The sequence below is a fragment of the Salvelinus fontinalis genome, chromosome 2, assembly GCF_029448725.1.
Source record: "Salvelinus fontinalis isolate EN_2023a chromosome 2, ASM2944872v1, whole genome shotgun sequence".
Classification (NCBI taxonomy): Eukaryota; Metazoa; Chordata; class Actinopteri; order Salmoniformes; family Salmonidae; genus Salvelinus; species Salvelinus fontinalis.
The window spans coordinates 34,567,494-34,585,034 of record NC_074666.1 but is presented as its reverse complement, the minus strand read 5'-3'; the positions used below and the strand labels follow the sequence as shown (position 1 = coordinate 34,585,034).

The 17,541-nt window shown below is 42.2% G+C and overlaps 1 protein-coding gene across 2 annotated transcripts in view; it reads right to left on the bottom strand.

Annotated features, from left to right (window-relative positions):
- The window catches only part of LOC129817593 (uncharacterized), a 29,034-nt gene extending 11,680 nt beyond the window's left edge, over window positions 1-17,354 (bottom strand). Inside the window, exons 1-7 of one of the 2 annotated variants that reach the window (XM_055873011.1) lie at window positions 16,886-17,354; window positions 8,277-8,397; window positions 4,742-4,852; window positions 4,521-4,569; window positions 2,428-4,241; window positions 2,165-2,198; window positions 213-2,026 (exon numbers count right to left, since the gene is read on the bottom strand). In XM_055873011.1, coding sequence (XP_055728986.1) covers window positions 213-2,026; window positions 2,165-2,198; window positions 2,428-4,241; window positions 4,521-4,569; window positions 4,742-4,852; window positions 8,277-8,397; window positions 16,886-16,986 — 4,044 coding nt within the window. In that variant the 5' untranslated portion in view covers window positions 16,987-17,354. The remainder of the gene's footprint in view (window positions 1-212; window positions 2,027-2,164; window positions 2,199-2,427; window positions 4,242-4,520; window positions 4,570-4,741; window positions 4,853-8,276; window positions 8,398-16,885) is intronic. The other variant, XM_055873001.1, reaches the window with a different exon arrangement.
- Window positions 17,355-17,541: the final 187 nt, after the last annotated feature.

The following is a 17,541-nucleotide window of genomic DNA, read 5'->3' as shown; positions in this document are numbered from 1 at the left end:
TTGCTAATTGCCGATAATTTCCACCTGTTGTCTATTCCATTTGCACAACAGCATGTGAAATTTATTGTCAATCAGTGTTGCTTCCTAAGTGGACAGTTTGATTTCACAGAAGTGTGATTGACTTGGAGTTACATTGTGTTGTTTAAGTGTTCCCTTTATTTTTTTGAGCAGTGTAATAATCATGGACATTTATATCAACAGTGAAAACTTACCAAGCAGATGCCCTCTAAAGCCTGAGGAGTGACCTTCAAGCACTTAGTCACCATCCGGTCCAGATCTCTGCTGAAGTTGGTTCCCACCTGCAGCATGGCCAGACATGGGGACCTGTCCTTGGGGCTGGTGTTCCTCAGGTATTCCTGGAACATCTTGTGGCGCATCACTTCCCCACAGTTCTCCAGTACCGTGCTGGGTAGCACAGACATGATCCTCAGCAGTGTGTTGATGTTCCCAAAGTACTGCATGAGTGGCAGACGGAGAGTCTGAAAGATGGTGTCTGGTATGGTCACGGATGCAACTTTGGTCTTCCACTTCACCCTCCAGCAGCACAACTCGGTGAAGAAGTTGTCGGAGTCAGGCAGATCACTGGCGTAGAGAGGAGGCTTTGACCTCAGGATTTCAAACATGTAACTCACAGTCACAGAGCAGGGAACCAGGGAGAGGAAGTTTAGGGCCTCCTTGTGGTCCTCAGAGAAATGATCCTTAACAGCATTGGTGAGGTTGTCCACTAGGGGCACACTTAGTGCATCTTTGTAATACTGAGCTGGTTTCATCATGCTATCCCTGGACGCAGAGGAATTATCAGGCACTTTTATCTGCACACCTAGACTCTGGGCGAGCGCACAAGCTTCATCAAACCAATTCTGGTGAAATACTTTGATGTTTGTTTTGACCCTGTTAAGAGTAGCCACTATACCACTGATCTGGCAGAGTTGGGATGCTGCGCTGAAATGATCCTTCTGGAGTCCTGCACTCAGTTCCCTGGTGAAGGACGAGGTGTTCTTCAGGGCTACCATGGGCACAATAAAATCAAAGTCCCTTATCAAACGCAGCAGTGCTCCAGCTTTTAGAGAGAATGAAGATTTCCACCTCTGTGGGTTGCTCTTGATTTTCTCCAAACATTCGACAAGGGGCTCCAGCATCTGCACAAAGACTTCATAGGAATCGTGCTTCTCCTGCCAGACGGTACAGAACTTCCCCTGCAATTCTTGAACCTTTTCATAGCTTTCCCTAAGACCAAATGCAATGACATGATCTAGCTGTTTCTCAAGCATAGGCATGCTCCCAAAAAACATCAAAACCTCTTCAAAAACATCCAGGGCCCGTTTGACTGCTGACACAGGGGTGGATTTTGACCACCATATGTTAAAGGAGTAACAAGAGCAGTGTGTGCATATTGCAAGGGGGTACTTTTCTTGGATTTTGCAGGCAAATGCTTTCAGCTTGTAGGAAACATCACCGGATCCTAGGTAGGCCTGACCTCTGCAGTAACACAAATCGAGGTGCCACTCTTTGGTGACAATTTCCAATATGCGCTCTGACATGGCATCACAGTCAAGATCCACATCCAGAAATCCCATGAGTTCCAATCGCATGACATCAAAACTGTCCACAAACCTGAGGAAGAGAGGAAGATGTTTTTTCTCCCCTAACTTCACAACGCGGTCGATGAACAGAGAAAAAAAGGAAGTGCCCACCTCCACAAGAATTCCCTCCCTGACAGCATCCTCGCATACTCTGAGAACTTCTTCCATCTCAGACTTCGACACATATTTCAATGAGTCTTCAACCTCGCCATCCTGTTCAGCAGAGGCCTCACCAGGCTGTCTGCTCTGGCTGTTATATGCAGCTGTCACAGCAACCTGCAGAGCAGATTTGAGTGCCTCCTTATTAGTTTCTGTGGCTGGGAGTTTCGGTTGCCCCACTCTCTCGGTCTCCATCTCAGAGGGTATGATGTCCTGTGGTTCTTCTTGTGCTTCTTCAACATTCTCTTTTAGAGTGTGATTCCCATCATTCTCAGAGACAGGTTCTGAAATAAAGCAGTGAAGAGCATGAGCCAAGAAGGAATAATTAATAAAACATAGGTATTAAAGCAAATATTTTGATATTTACACAATAGTGCAATAAATATTATACAATTATTATATTAATAATTGTACTTCCTTACCAGCTTCAGGCTGCATCTCTATTACCTCATCATCCTATGAACAGAAAATAAAAGCATTAGCAAAATAAGACTTTTGTTCAGTAACTGAAACCTACAAATGTAAATATTAGTAAGAAAACAAGTTCAGAAATATCCAACATCCACTTACAGTACTTTAATTTTGTGTAGTTTTTCAAATTATTTGAAATCTTCAGTTTATTTGATTGCGGAGCAAAGACTTTAAAAGCAACAAGAACACAACTTTAATATTAAAATAAACTTACCATATGCAAAAACTGCAATATGTCAATATGCTTCTCCACATAGGACTCAACCATGTCTTCCACATTGAAGTGCACGTCTTGATTGACATAGACAAATGCCATGTTGCACAGTCTCTGATCCTCCGGTGTGGCTTTCAGGTAAGACTGGTACCGTTCCAGCACCATGTTGTACTGCCCATACACGTCTGCCTCTGCGTTCACACAGGGGATGGTTCCCAAAACTCTCAGCAGGCTCTGCACATTTGGGTAAAATGCAATGTCTGGGATTTTCAATGTTGCAAACACTGTTGTGGGCAGGATCCTCCGCTTGCTAGCATGTCTCCACTTCACCTCCCAGCAACCAAGCTCATCGTAAAACGTGTCGGGCCGGGCAAGGTTGTTCAAGTTTGCGTCCGCCACTTTATCCCTGCGGATACTGAAATTGTGGTCAGCCATGTAAGACGGCACCAATGAGAGCCATCTCAGAATCCGAACCATCTCAGTGCTAAACACCCGCTTTACCTCCGCAACAAGGTACTGTAAGATCTGCCTGCTCAGAGTCTCTCTGTAGAAATCCTCCAGAGGGGTTTCAGTTGCAACTGCCTCGCCAGTCTCAGGTGAGCTCTCATCCGGCCTAGCGACCTCCACTCCCAGCTTCTTAGCCCTGCCCACTGCGTCAGAAAACCACTTCCTGTGGAATATTGCGATCTCCTGCAGATGTTTGTTGACCAGCTTTAAGGCGTTGGAGATTGTGTACTGCAAGGTGCTGCTGATGCTGATGGCTCCCCTGAGACTTGGGTTGAGGATACTCACGCAACAGAGGGTATTCTTCAGAACAACCAGGGTGATAATGAAATTGAAGTTCTTCAGGATCGGCTTGAGCTTGGCCATCTGCTCACAAGTAGCGGTGTCTGCGTTCGCAGCCGAGCACACCTCGTTGATGCAGGCGAGGAATGGCTCAAGAATGTCCAACATGGTCTGGAAGGCATCAACACCATACTCCCAGGTGTTCTGGGAAGCCTCTATGATCCTGTCCACTTCGCCTTTAAGGTGGCTGTATGAAGACTTGATTTTCACCTCCAGTCTTTCCCAAAGATCTGGGGATCCTCTAATTATTGTGGCGACCTCCTCCACTGTGTTCACAACCTTCTGGATATAAGGTATGGGCATGGAGCGGATTAGCCACATGTTAAAGGCGTATGGGTCACTAGGTGCAAGCACTACCTGAGGAAACTCCTGCAGAATCCTGCTGGTGAGATCCTTCATTTTCTGACATAAACCACCTGTGGTCAGGTAGGTGAGTCCTCGACAATGCTCCATCCGCAGCCCCCACTTATTCCGAATTTCTGAGAGCAGCATGTAAAACAGACCCTCAGCATCTGCATAACAGGGCAGGAAACCCATGAGGTGTTTCTGAGGGAACCCTGCCACAGTGACGGACCTGATGAAAACTGGGATCTGATCTTTTCCCTCGATGTTTGTCACATCTTGAAGCAGGATGGAGAAAAAGCGTGCCAACCTCAAACTGTTCCGGATCTCCTCCCGCATGAGGTCCTCGCTGAACTGAAGGACTTCTTTCTGGTCAATTTTTTCAACACAGATGGGGTTGAGAGACTGTTGTCCTCTGTGGTCTCCCATCGGTTCATCTGTGTTGGGGTTTGCATCGTTCCCTATGCTGAATCCAGTGAAGGCAAGGGTTTCCTTAAAGTAGACTTTAAGGATTTCCTTTGCTTTGGAGTTGGCGACATCCTCTCTCTTTTGTTCCTCTTGCTGTAAATCACATGTTGCGCTATTCTCTCCTGGCTTAACTTTCAACTCAGATGGAGCATCATCTTCTGTAGTAAAGGAGAAAACATGGACAAGAAATTGAAAAAAAAGTGTAACTGAATAAATACGTTGAGCCTTTTCTACAAATACCCATTCAAAAGGTGTACTTTCCTAACTTAACATATAGCCAATGACAATACAGACCACATTACTATGAACTACTAGTTGCTACCCAATTACGTAATTTCTGGTAGGAAAATAGATATAATTTTGCAGCGAGTGGCCAAATACGGAAATATTTTCTTCTTATGGTAAAACAAACAACAAATGAGAAGAAATAGATTTACCAAACCAATCCCCTTTAGCTTTCTTCAAGGATGCAAGCTCTGCCTCAGCCTAAATGGATTAAAGACATACTTAGATGTAAACTGGAATTAATGCAATAGTATCAGATTATACACTTACTGAGATCAGGTTAGGATGACTTTATTGGGTACAACATTCAGGGTCATGACCTTATAAGGGACACTATAAACCACTTGTGTGTTTTAAACATGACAATACTTACAGGTTCTCTTGTTCTTTTATTCCGGTTGTGGCCTGATGGATTATTCAAATGGCTTGTAAAATCAAATCTGGTTGGAATAGCACCCTCTTTCAAGGATGTTCTTAAAGTGCTCTGAAAAAGAAACAAGCAAATAATTATAACAATTTCAATGCCACTCTTTTGCATGCCTGAGAGTAAGAACCTACAGGGAGAAGCATGACCTTTCAATACAGACCTACCAGTGGTCTTCAGATAGACCTAGTGCATTATGATTAAGCTAGTCCCAACAAAGGTCTACATGACTTACACATCACGTCACACAGTATGTGGGAAACCTATTCTACAATAGTTTTTGATTCCCCTAAGCATGTGACAAGACATTATTTCTAGTGTGCAAGACATTTTATTCTGAGAGCAATGTACATAATACAAGGTGCAGTGAAATTTGCCATTTTACAGGGTCAGCCAGAGTATGACATAGCCTACATCCCAAACCCAGTCAATTGGTCTATTAGCTAATGCATAGATGAGTCACCACCCGAATAGGTAATCTGTAACTCATGACTACGCCCTATTCCTGAACAATATAACTGAATGAAAACGTAAAATTAATGTTTTAATATACAGTGCGTTTGGAAAGTATTCAGACCCCTTGACTGTTTCCACATTTTGTTATGTTACAGCCGTATTCTAAAATGGATTCAATAGTTTTCCCCCCCTCATCAAACCACACAAAATACACCATAACGACAAATCAAAAACAGTTTATTTTTAAATGTTGCACATTTATTAAGAACAAAAAAACTGAAATATCACATTTACATAAGTATTCAAACCCTTTACTCAGTGCTTTGTTGAAGCACCTTGGGCAGCGATTACAGCCACGAGTCTTCTTGGATATGACGCTACAAGCTTAGCAAACCTGTATCTGGGGAGTTTCTCCCATTACTGTGCAGATCCTCTCAAGCTCTGTCAGGTTAGATGGGGAGCGTCGCTGCACAGCTATTTTCAGGTCTCTCAAGAGATGTTCCATCGGGTTCAAGTCTGAGCTATGGCTGGGCTACTCCTGGACATTCAGAGACTTGTCCCGAAGCCACTCCTGAGTTGTCTTGGCTGTGTGCTTAGGGTCGTTGTCCTGTTGGAAGGTGAACATTCACCCCAGTCTGAGGTCCTGAGCGCTCTGGAACACGTTTTCATCAAGGAGCTCTGTGTGCTTTTCTCCGTTCATCTTTCCCTCGATCCTGTCTAGTCTCCTAGTCCCTGCCGATGAAAAACATCCCCACAGCATGATGATGCCACCACCATACTTCACCGTAGGGATGGTGCCAGGTTTCCTCCAGACGTGACGCTTGGCATTCAGGCCAAAGAGTTCAATCTTGGTTTCATCAGACCAGAGAATCTTGTTTCCTTTAGGTGGCTTTTGGCAAACTCCAAGCAGGCTGACATGTGCCTTTTACTGCGGTAAAAGGCATGATTGGTGGAGTGCTGCAGAGATGGTTGTCCTTCTGGAAGGTTCACCCATCTCCACAGAGGAACTCTGGAGCTGTCAGAGTGACCATCAGGTTCTTGGTCACCTTCCTGACCAAGTCCCCTTCTTCCCTGATTGCTCAGTTTGGCCGAGCAGCCAGCTCTAGGAAGTCTTGGTGGTTCCAATCTTCTTCCATTTCAGAATGATGGAGGCCAGTGTTCTTGGGGACCATCAATGCAGCAGAAGTTTTTGGTAGCCTTCCCCAGATCTGTGCCTCGACACAATTCTGTCTCGGAGCTCTACGGACAATTCCTTCAACCTCATGGCTTGGTTTTTGCTCTGACAGGCACTGTCAACTGTGGGACTTTATATACCGTAATTTCCGGACTATAAGCCGCTACTTTTTTCCCACGCTATGAACCTTGCGCTTTATACAATGACGCGGCTAATTTATGGATTTTTCCCGCTTTCACAAATTCATGCCGCCAAAAAACTGAGCACCGTCACATAATGTGACGTAAATCGAGCGCGCTCAAACTTTCCATCATTCTGATTACGGTAGTCATTTTGTCACCCTCATCATGGCAAAGACACGGAGAAATGCATATGATGCAGCTTTCAATTTGAAGGCGATCGATCTGGCTGTTGGAAAAGGAAATAGTGCTGCTGCACGGGAGCCTTAATGAGTCGATGATAAGACGTTGGAAACAGCAGCGTGAGAAACTGACTTAGTGCAAAAAGACAACAAAAGTTTTCAGAGGAAAGAAAAGCAGATGACCCGAACTAGAAAATGAGGCTTGGATGAGTTTGCCTCCGGATGAAAGTGAGGAGAGCGCAATGAAAACGATCCAACATCGGATGAAGCAATTCTGAGGCTATTCAACTCCGACACCAAAGGAGATGACTTCAGTGGTTTCAGTGCACAGGAGGAAGATAGTGACCAAGGACTTTCTTGGTAGGCTATTGTTTACTGCTATTTAAAAAAAAAAAATGTTACAAGCCTGTTTCGTTAAAGCCTATTTATTTTTGTTACAAGCCGTGTTTCGTTTAAAGGCTGTGTAAAGTTCATTTGTTTCAATGTACCGGTAGGCACCTGCGGCTTATAGACACGTGCGGCTTATTTATGTACAAAATAAAAAAAAATATTAAATTCAGTGGGTGCGGCTTATATTCAGGTGCGCTTAATAGTCCAGCAATTACGGTAGACAGGTGTGTGCCTTTTCAAATCATGTCCAATCAATTGTATTTACCACATGTGGACTCCAATCAAGTTGTAGAAACCTCAAGGATAATCAATGAAACAGGATGCACCTGAGCTCAATTTTGAGTCTCACAGCAAAGGGTCTGAATACTTATGTAATTAAGTAATTTTTAATACATTCGCAAACATTTCTAAAAACCTGTTTTCACTTTGTCATTATGGGGTACTGTGTGTAGATTGATGAAGGAAACATTTTCATTAATCAATTTTAGAATAAGGCTGTAAATTAACAAAATGTGGAAAAAGGGAAGGGTTCTGAATACTTTCAGAATGCACTGTAATTAGTGATGTGGGGGAAAAAAATCTATATTTACATATCACAATTTTATTTTAGATGATATTATATCAATACTTTGACTCCAGGCATCAATTTGTAAAAAACAAACAAACATAGGCAGCGTTAGTCGGCTGTACCTGCACAAAAACTCAGGTATTTGTCATCCTATAGCATGTTCTCCATCTTTAAAAAAAAAAGTGAGCCAATAACATGTTTTCAACACTTATTTCCATGACTGATCAAAACAAATTCAAATTCAAACAAAACAAACTCATGCTCTCTCGTCTCTCTGCAGCAGACAGATATTGAGCAGAAGTTTTCCCAATAACATATTAAATCTGCTCAGAATTAAGATACAAATATATTCTGTTTGCATCCATATGTTTGCAACATCAAATCGCAGTATCGAATTGCAATATATATATAGAATTGGGAGCGTCGCAATATTACTCGTATAGGCACCTAAGTATCGTGATAATATATTATTGCGAGGTCCCTGGCAATTCTCGGCCCTTGATACCTGGCCTCTTCAGTAAATAATAATACTTACGTCACGACAGATCAAGGAAGGCTCAAAATGATTTGCACAAATTTGGAAGGAATTGTGTAACTCCTCAGGGGTTTTTGGCTCCAAGTCAGATCGATGACAATTATTTAACCATTGTTTACATCTGAAAGGAAAAATTCACAGGATTAGATTTCAAAACTGCAATAGGAATAAGCCTGCCCCCATGTTATAGACCGATGAAAAGATCTATCTGCATATCACTAGCAAACCGTCCCGTGACGGAAGGTAGGTCTACTACAGTAAACCACGGTAATGGATTTGCACTGAGACTGATTTTTTTCACACAAAACATGTATGCCAAACAAAAACATTGATTTCAAAGTTAAACTAATCATAAACTCTTTGAACAAGGCCTACTTTTAAAACAATTTACACAAAAACGCATTTACTGGAAGAACTGTGCAGATGCAAAGTTAGGTAACAGAATTTTGGTACATTCTCTCTCAGTTTTTTGCATGACCAAGTTTTCACAAAAAAATTAAATCTGCTCAGAATTAAGATACAAATATGTCTGCAGAAGGAATGAGGTGTAAGATATTATATGAAACCTTGGGTTTGAAAACAATATATTTTGGTTATTGAACAACAGTAAGTGAAGTGGACCTACACCCAGTAACAGAATTGTGGTAACGAATTTCATCATGCATCTGTACTGTACTGTAATTTGTTTAACACTTTTTTGGTTACTACATGATTCCATGTGTTATCTCATAGTTTTGATGTTTTCACTATTCTTCTACAAAGTAGAAAATAGTAAAAATAAAGAAAAACCCTTGAATGAGTAGGCGTCAACTTTTGACTGGTAGATGACCAGTCAATATAAACACATCTTTCTAAATGACAACATATTAGATCAATGTACCTCAAAATCATTTTGATGGAGTGACTTAAAAAGTTGAGATGAGACAAACAATTTTTTGTTGATCAAGACTACTTGCATCCAGGGAAAGGGTTAAAAAAGAAGAAGATTGTGACAAAGTGGTTTCCCCAAGTTACCCTACGTTTAAGGAAAGGAGCAATATTTGCTAGTGTCTGACATACACAGGTGGCTTTGATTAAAGGGTCCTTTTACAGGTGTGTGTGTGTGTGTGTGTGTGTGTGTGTGCGTGTGTGTGTGTGCGTGTGTGTGTGTGCGTGTGTGTGTGTGTGTGTGTGTGTGTGTGTGTGTGTTTGCTGATTCTCTATAGGGCCTATATGTTCATTCAGAAAGTTTCCTAAAAGTAGCCTGTCTGGACTGTCAATCCTTTGTCTTGATCACGTTGAAGGAGAGGTTGTTGTCCTGGCACCACACTTACAGGTCTCTGACCTCGTCCCTATATACTCTCATTGTTGTCGGTGATCAGGCCTTCCAGCATCGTGTTGTCTGCAAACTTAATGATGGTGTTGGAATCATGCTTGGCCACACAGTCGAGGGTGAACAGGGAGTACAGGAGGGGACTAAGCACGCACCCCTGAGCGGCTCCCGTGTTGAGGATCAGCGCGGAGATGTGAAGTTGCCTACCCTTACCACCTGGGGGGTGGCCCATCAGGACATCCAGGATCCAGATGCAGAGCGAGGTGTTTAGTCACAGGGTCTTTAGCTCAGTGATGAGCTTTGAGGGCACTATGGTGTTGAGCGCTGAGCTGTAGTCAATGAACAGCACTTTCACATAGGTGTTCCTTTTGTTCAGGTGGGAAAGGGCAGTGTGGAGTGCAATTGAGATTGCGTCATCTGTGGATCTTGAAGAGGGTTAAACCAAGGCCTCATACCTTTTAAAGGGTTAACAACTTGTGTTATGATTAACTGTAAGGTATTCTCTTCTAGGAGATCTCTGTGTGTGTATTAACACCTGTTTGAGTGTTGTGCCCTTCAGACATTATCAGAAGGCGGAAACCTCCTACGTTCATACATACTCCTCCTGTCTGGGCCCCACCTGGCTATCTGAGGTTCTGAGAATACGACTACTTTTCAGAGAACAAGGCTGCCGCAGGCCTGATGAAAACAGCCACCAGTCAGAAGATGCTTGGACTCGTTCACCTTGTTATGAACCTATACTTGTGATGAAAGGTCAAGTTTCGGTCAAACCCACTGCTGAGAAGATGGTTGCTGCTGTCAGGGGGAGGTTAGATTTATTAAAATGTTGTTGCCAGGGAAACTCACGCAAGGAGGACTGGAAGAGGCTATATGAGTTACAGGATGTCTTAGTCATTTTGCAGAACCTGGGGAGAGCTATCATATACTGCACTCTGTACCAACTTCTGCCTACAATTGTATTACTAAAGGATCATTTTAATACTTAAACAAAGAGTGTTTCCTTTCCATTACTAATGTATGTTCGATAATTATATAGAATTGATCATTGGTTGAAGAAATTGACCAACAATCTGTTGGAGCAGGATGCAGGTCTAGGGTTTCTCATGATGGTGCTGATGTGAGCCATGACCAGCCTTTCAAAGCATTTCATGGCTACAGACGTGAGTTCCACAGGTTGGTAGTCCTTTAGGCAGGTTACCTTGGCGTTCTTGGGCATAGGGACTATGGTGGTCTGCTTGAAACATGCAGGTATTACAGACGTGGTCAGGGACAGGTTAAAAATGTCAGTGTAGACACTTGCCAAATGATCCTATTTACACTTTGTAGTCAATTTTGACACTAGAATAAATGTTTGACTCATATCGATGCCACATATGCCGTTTTCAAAACGAGAAGTTACTTTTTAGGGGCAGTTGACCTCCAATGCTTCTCTAGCGCAGAGACCCTTAGAGGGCATAGTTCTTCCTGATGTCGTACGACCTCTAGGTGTCGACACAGTGAGCCCAGCCGGTAATATACCTGTCCCCCCCATGGAGCGGCTCGTACATAAAACATCCTCCATTCAGGCTGAAAAGGCATTGGTTTTCTCCTTAACTCGATTTAATAGCTTGTCAGTGGGAAAAGAAACCGGGCAAAATATGTATACTGTCTTAATAAAACATTTTCCACCACCATGCTACAGTGGCTAATACTACTTCCTGATGTTGTGGTGCGCATTCAGCCAGGGGTAAACGGACTCACGCTGTGTGTAACATCCGGAAGTTGTCAGAAAATCCAAAAACGGACGGGGAAAATTGTGTTTTATTAAGACAGTACACAATTTCCCACTGACGAGCCATTAACCTGAGTTAAGGAGGAAACCGACATATCCTGAATGAAGGATGTTTTACGTACAAGCCGGTCCATGGGGGATGTGAGTGTATTGTCGGCTGGCCACATTAAAGTCAGATGTAAGAAGACAAACAATGTAAAAGGAATAATAGTGCCATCTTGCGGCTGGTAGGCTTCTACAATGTTAAGACGGAATGTTATGGTTAAAATAACTGTACTTACAGTAATTAACTGTATACATGACAAACTTGTGGGGTTAGGCCTGCCCTGACTTCTGTAAGGTAAAATGTCTAATCACCATTTTCGGGGAGCTTATATTCATGAAGCTCACACACTTGATGCATTGATTCAACATACACTCAGTGGCCACCTTATTAGGTACACCCATCAAGTACCGGGTCGGACCCCGGTTTGCCTCCAGAACAGCCTGAATCCTTCGGGTTGTGAAACCCAATGTTTAAGAGACATAACGTGTGCCAAGGAAAATATCCTCACCAATACACCACTGCCACCAGCTTGTACCGTTAACACCAGGACGGATGGGGTCAAACTCATGCTGCTTACACCAAATCTTGACTTTGCCATAAGCATGATGCAACAGTGAACGGGATTCGACGGACCAGGCAATGTTTTTCCACTCCTCAATCGTCCAATTTTGATGATCGCATGCTCACGGAGCCACTTCTTGGTTTTAGCGGATATGAGTGGAACCCGGTGTGGTCGTCTGCTGCAATAGCCCACCCGTGACAAGGATCGACGAGCTGTGCGTTCTGAGATGGCGTTCTGCACACCACTGTTGCACTGCGCCGTTATTTGCCTATTTGTTGCCCGCATGATTCTTGCCATTCTCCTTTGACCTCTCATTAACAAGCTGTTTTTCGATCACAGGACTGCCGCTGACTGGATGTTTTTTTGTTTGTCATACCATTCTCGGTCAACTTTAGACACTGTCGTGCGTGAAAAGCACAGGAGGCCAGACGTTTCTAAGATACTGGAACCAGCGTGCCTGGCACCGACGATCAAAGTCGTGTAACCGATGTAAAATGCTATTAGCGCGCACCACCGCTAACTAGCTAGCCATTTCACATCGGTTACACTCACCCCCCTTTTGACCTCCTCCTTTTCCGCAGCAACCAGTGATCCGGGTCAACAGCATCAATGTAACAGTTTAACTTTAGTCCGTCCCCTCGCCCCGACCCGGCCCGAACCAGGGACCCTCTGCACACATCAACAACAGTCACACACTAAGCATCGTTACCCATCGCTCCACAAAAGCTGCGGCCCTTGCAGAGCAAGGGGAATCACTACTTCAAGGCCTCAAAGCGAGCGACATCACCGATTGAAACGCTATTAGCGCGCACCGCCGCTAACAAGCTAGCCATTTCACATCGGTTACAGTCGCTTAGGTCATTAGTTTTGCCCATTCTAACGTTCAATTGAACCGTAACTTACTGCTCAATGCCTGTCTGCCTACTTTATATAGCAAGTTACGGCCACGTGACTCACTGTCTGTAGGAGAGAACCATTTTCCTGAAGAGGGTGGTGTACCTAATAAACTGGCCTTTGAGTGTATTTGGACCATCAGCAACATAGGGAGGGGGTGTAACCTGCTACATCAAAGCTAGATAGCCTGCTAGCTAGCTTTAAACAAGCTGTAATACAACAAGCTGTAATACAAGCTGTAATACAACATTTGTATTTACAGCCGGAAACGAATGCCTTCAAAATCATGTAAATGTTCCTTATGTAACAGTATAACTTTAAACCGTCCCCTCGCCCCGACACGGGCGCGAACCAGGGACCCTCTGCACACATCAACAACTAACACCCACGAAGCGTCGTTACCCATCGCTCCACAAAAGCCGCGGCCCTTGCAGAGCAAGGGGCAACACTACATCTAGGTTTCAGAGCAAGTGACGTAACTGATTGAAACACTACTAGCGCATACCCGCTAACTAGCTAGCCATTTCACATCCGTTACACTTACAAGCCAGAACGTTGAATAAAATTACATTTAAACTTTACTGGTTGTATGTGCGGTTTGTCCTTCAGCTGCTCAAAAATGTAGACAAAATATCTACAGGAATGTATTGTTTACCGAACTTCTTAGAAAGCCGGTAGGTATATGGTTCGGCACCAAAGTAAAGTTAGTTTTAAATACATTCAGTACTCCTTGTATATAGTCTTGTTATTGTGTTACTATTTCCTTTTTTATTGAGCAAATATTTGTCTTAGTTTTCAACTCTGCCTTGTTGGGTATGGGCTCGTATGTAAGCATTTCACTTAAGTCTACACCTGTCGTATTTGACGCATGATGTGACCAATAAAATGTTATTGGATTCAGTTCTCTTGTCAATAGATATTGAACCAAGCATGCCATGACAATGAAAATTGTATATTCTGAATCGGGGAAGGATGGAGAACAATCCTGTGATTTTATATTTTCTTTTTTGGATTTCAATTGTCAAAAATATTTTATCGAAGACAGATGGTTCTCCATCCTTTCCTGATTCAGAATATACAACTTGCCATGGCATGCCTTGTTCAATAGCTATTGACAAGAGAAAACCGAACATCCAATATAAAACAAACTTTACCTCGGTGCAGAACGAGTCATATAGAGCGCAATAGTAATGGCTAACTTCACCATGGTTCGTTGGACAAAACCTATGGGGAAATTGAGTTTTTGGTTAAATGCCAAAAAAAGATGATCTGTAGTAAACAAGCTTCAGAGATCTTATACATTTTGTTCGAAGATAAATCTTCATCAGTCACTGAATTTTGAAGCATTTATGTAATTTTTTTAAAAGCACAAAAAGGATTCATAAATCATAAAGATCATATTAACTGACTGACTGATAATGTCATAGAACAAAACGTATAAGATCTCGTAAGCCTGTGTTAAACATAAGGTCTGAGGTTATCATAAAACTCTCTACTTTCCCCATAGGAATGGCTGAACGTTTGTTTTTTAGGACTACAGGCTGGCGACCTGTATAGACGGTTTGGTTGTTTAGCAACAAAGCCGACGCATGCGCAAATATGGAGCAAAACAGACGGGGTTGCCTTAGATTTGTAACTATATTTTGTATCCAATGCTTATTGAAAACATACATGTGCACCTGTCTCAAATACATTGTTACAGTTGTTGGTTAGCTAGCTATTAGTATTGACTAAATACCTCAAAACAAGAAATGGTATCAAAACAAGATGAAACGAGTCATTTACGATTCCCCACATAGCAGTTTACCATTGTTGTAGCCATCTGGCTATCCAGAATCACAACTACTCACGGACTTCTGCTCCACTGAAGCATGCGCATTGTTTTCGTGACGTTGTCAGCCTACCCATCTATACCTACCCGCCCTCTAAAAAGTTTGGTAAACAATAACTAGCTACTTTGCTGTGGATATTTTATCTCAAATTTCAAGCAGGGGAAGGACAAACCGTGCAGACAATCCGTAGAGTAAGTTTAAATGTAATTTATTCAACATTCTGGCTTGTAGGAACATGTACACGATTGTGCAAGCATTGTTTTAGGCTGTATATAGACCCATTTGGGATTTAGTGGAGGGTAAACACAGTTTACGCACCTTTTTAATTGGTGTTTACCCACATTTTTATTGCGTTCCCAGCGTTGATCAACGGTCACAATGTTAATATTCTTGATCGGAGTTAAAAATCGCGACCGTCTCTCTGCGAAGAGTGGAATCATGATTCAGGTATGCTCGTTATGTTCGTCTACTCCCCCCGGATTTGTCTTGTTAGAAGCACCACTCTGTCCAAAGTCAAACTCCGCCCAGGCACAGACGTGAAACGAACTACCTCAGCCCAGACCAGTGGTGTAGTACTTTGAAGTATTTTTACTTAAGTAGTTTTGGGGAGTATCTGTACTTTACTATTTATATTTTTGATTACTTTTACTTTACTACATTCCTAAAGGAAATAATGTACTTTTTACTCCATACATTTCCCCTGACACCCAAAAGTACTTACATTTTGAATTCTTATCAGGACAAGAAAATTGTCAAATTCACTAACTTATCAAGAGAACATCCCTGGTCTCCCTACTGTCTCTGATCTGGCGGACTCACTAAACAGACATGCTTCATTTGTAAATGATGTCTGAGTGTTGAAGATGGAAAATGGTGTTGTCTGGTTTACTTAATAAGGAATTTGAAATGTATACTTTTGATACTTACGTATATTTGAGCAATTATATTGACTCCTGCGGTGTCAGACACCCCCCCCCCCCCCCAAAAAAAAACTACTCTGAGAATGAGTGTACAACTGGCAAATAGTCACTGATATTTCAGTCAGATGGCTATCTGGCTAGAAGGATGGCGTTAGAAGCTAACATTAAACAGATCTTGACCTCAGCAGGAGCAATTGAGTGAAATTAAGCAAGCTATAATCTTAACAAAAGATTGGCTACATAGATTCACATAAAATAACTTTGGTTTACAGCGAGTAGTGAGAGGCAGTGGTGAGGCAGACTGGGGTGATGCAGGCTGCAATGCAGAAGGCAGCAGAGTAGACACACAGAGAGAGGAAGCAAGCAGAGGTTACAGCAGTTCCTAAACTTGGGGTCCCCTGAAATTTAAAATGGGATCCCTGAGAGAATCTGTAATCATATCAAACACAATAACATGTTCTCTTCAAATGCATATAGAATACAACTATGGGCCTTTTATACAAGGGCATTTTACAATATAGAATTGCAGTGCAGCTCACATGAGATACTAAGAACATGAACGTGATTAAAAAGATAACACATTTCAATATAAAGATCTCCACATCCTATTTCTCTGGACTTTCCTAGTGTCCAGTCCAAATAAATATTTTTCTGAGGGCGACCTGATGTGCATTGTGTAACTACATAAAATTACATTAGGCCTTCCCTATTTACCTGCATGAAAATGGAATCAAACAATGCAGTTCTAAAAATGTAATGTTTTGGTTTATATCGGTGGTGGTTCGTCTGCCCACTGGAGTTTATAGTTTACCCACCTTTGTTTTACCACTACATCACTGATACCAATTAATTGTGTATTACATCTTGATTAATCTGACTACCCAATTTAGCTAGCTAGCTATCTAGCTACAGTACAACATATGAAGAGGATGTTGTCAGATTAAAGATAACTTTCATAACTTTGAGGGCTGACCAGGGACCACCCTCTCACTAAAACAGACTTCTAATTCATCCTTAACATTCCACAATTAATACGGTTTCCTTAACCACAATGTAGCCTTTTAGCAAGCTAGCTAGCTGGCTAGCAAACAACCCATCTTTGCCATTACCATCAACGTTAGCACAAGCTAGGCTAACTAGCAAGCTCTAGAGGTTTCAATGGATCAGCCAGCTAGCTAGTTAGCTAATGAAGAATAACAACTTTACTTTAAAAAGTATAGGTTGTAGTGGATTGTACACTATTTACATCTAACCCAACTACATTGCACTTACCGCTCCGAGTCCAATGGAAATCTGAAAAATGGGACGTCTGATTTATCTGTATAGATATTACAATTTGGTGCGGCACAGCGGTTGGGCATTTTGGGATCCATGCACTCACTGGTTCAGAATAAATCGTGCATCGTGCAATTAATCAGAAATCCACCCGTATTGAATATTTAGCTTAATATTTGTATAAAGTCCTTAAATTAACTTTGTACCTAGCTAGGTAATTTCATTATTTCATTCCGTAAAAAGTTGATTTGTTGAGCGGTGTAGTTGCCCGAGTGTTCCTAAACCAGGAAGAACACCTTTGTAGAGCGGAAATCGACACCGCTTGGCGCATTGATCTCTGTACAATGTGCACAATTGTATATCTTTGTATTTTTCCTTCTATGTATGCAGTGGCGTATCAGTACGATTGTAATAACAAATGTATTTTAATAGCTGTATTTTTTAAAGTTCGGCATATGACAACCGAGTAAATTATATCGGAATACCACGAGGCCTCATAAAACGCCTACTTGTCACGTGACAAGATGACTGAACGAGTTCATGGTTGTCAAAAAAGCCTATTAAAAGCTTTGAAAACTGTGGTTATAACAGAAATAGCTACATCTTATCATAGACATACATTGGGAAAAAAATTACTTTATACTGTGAATTGT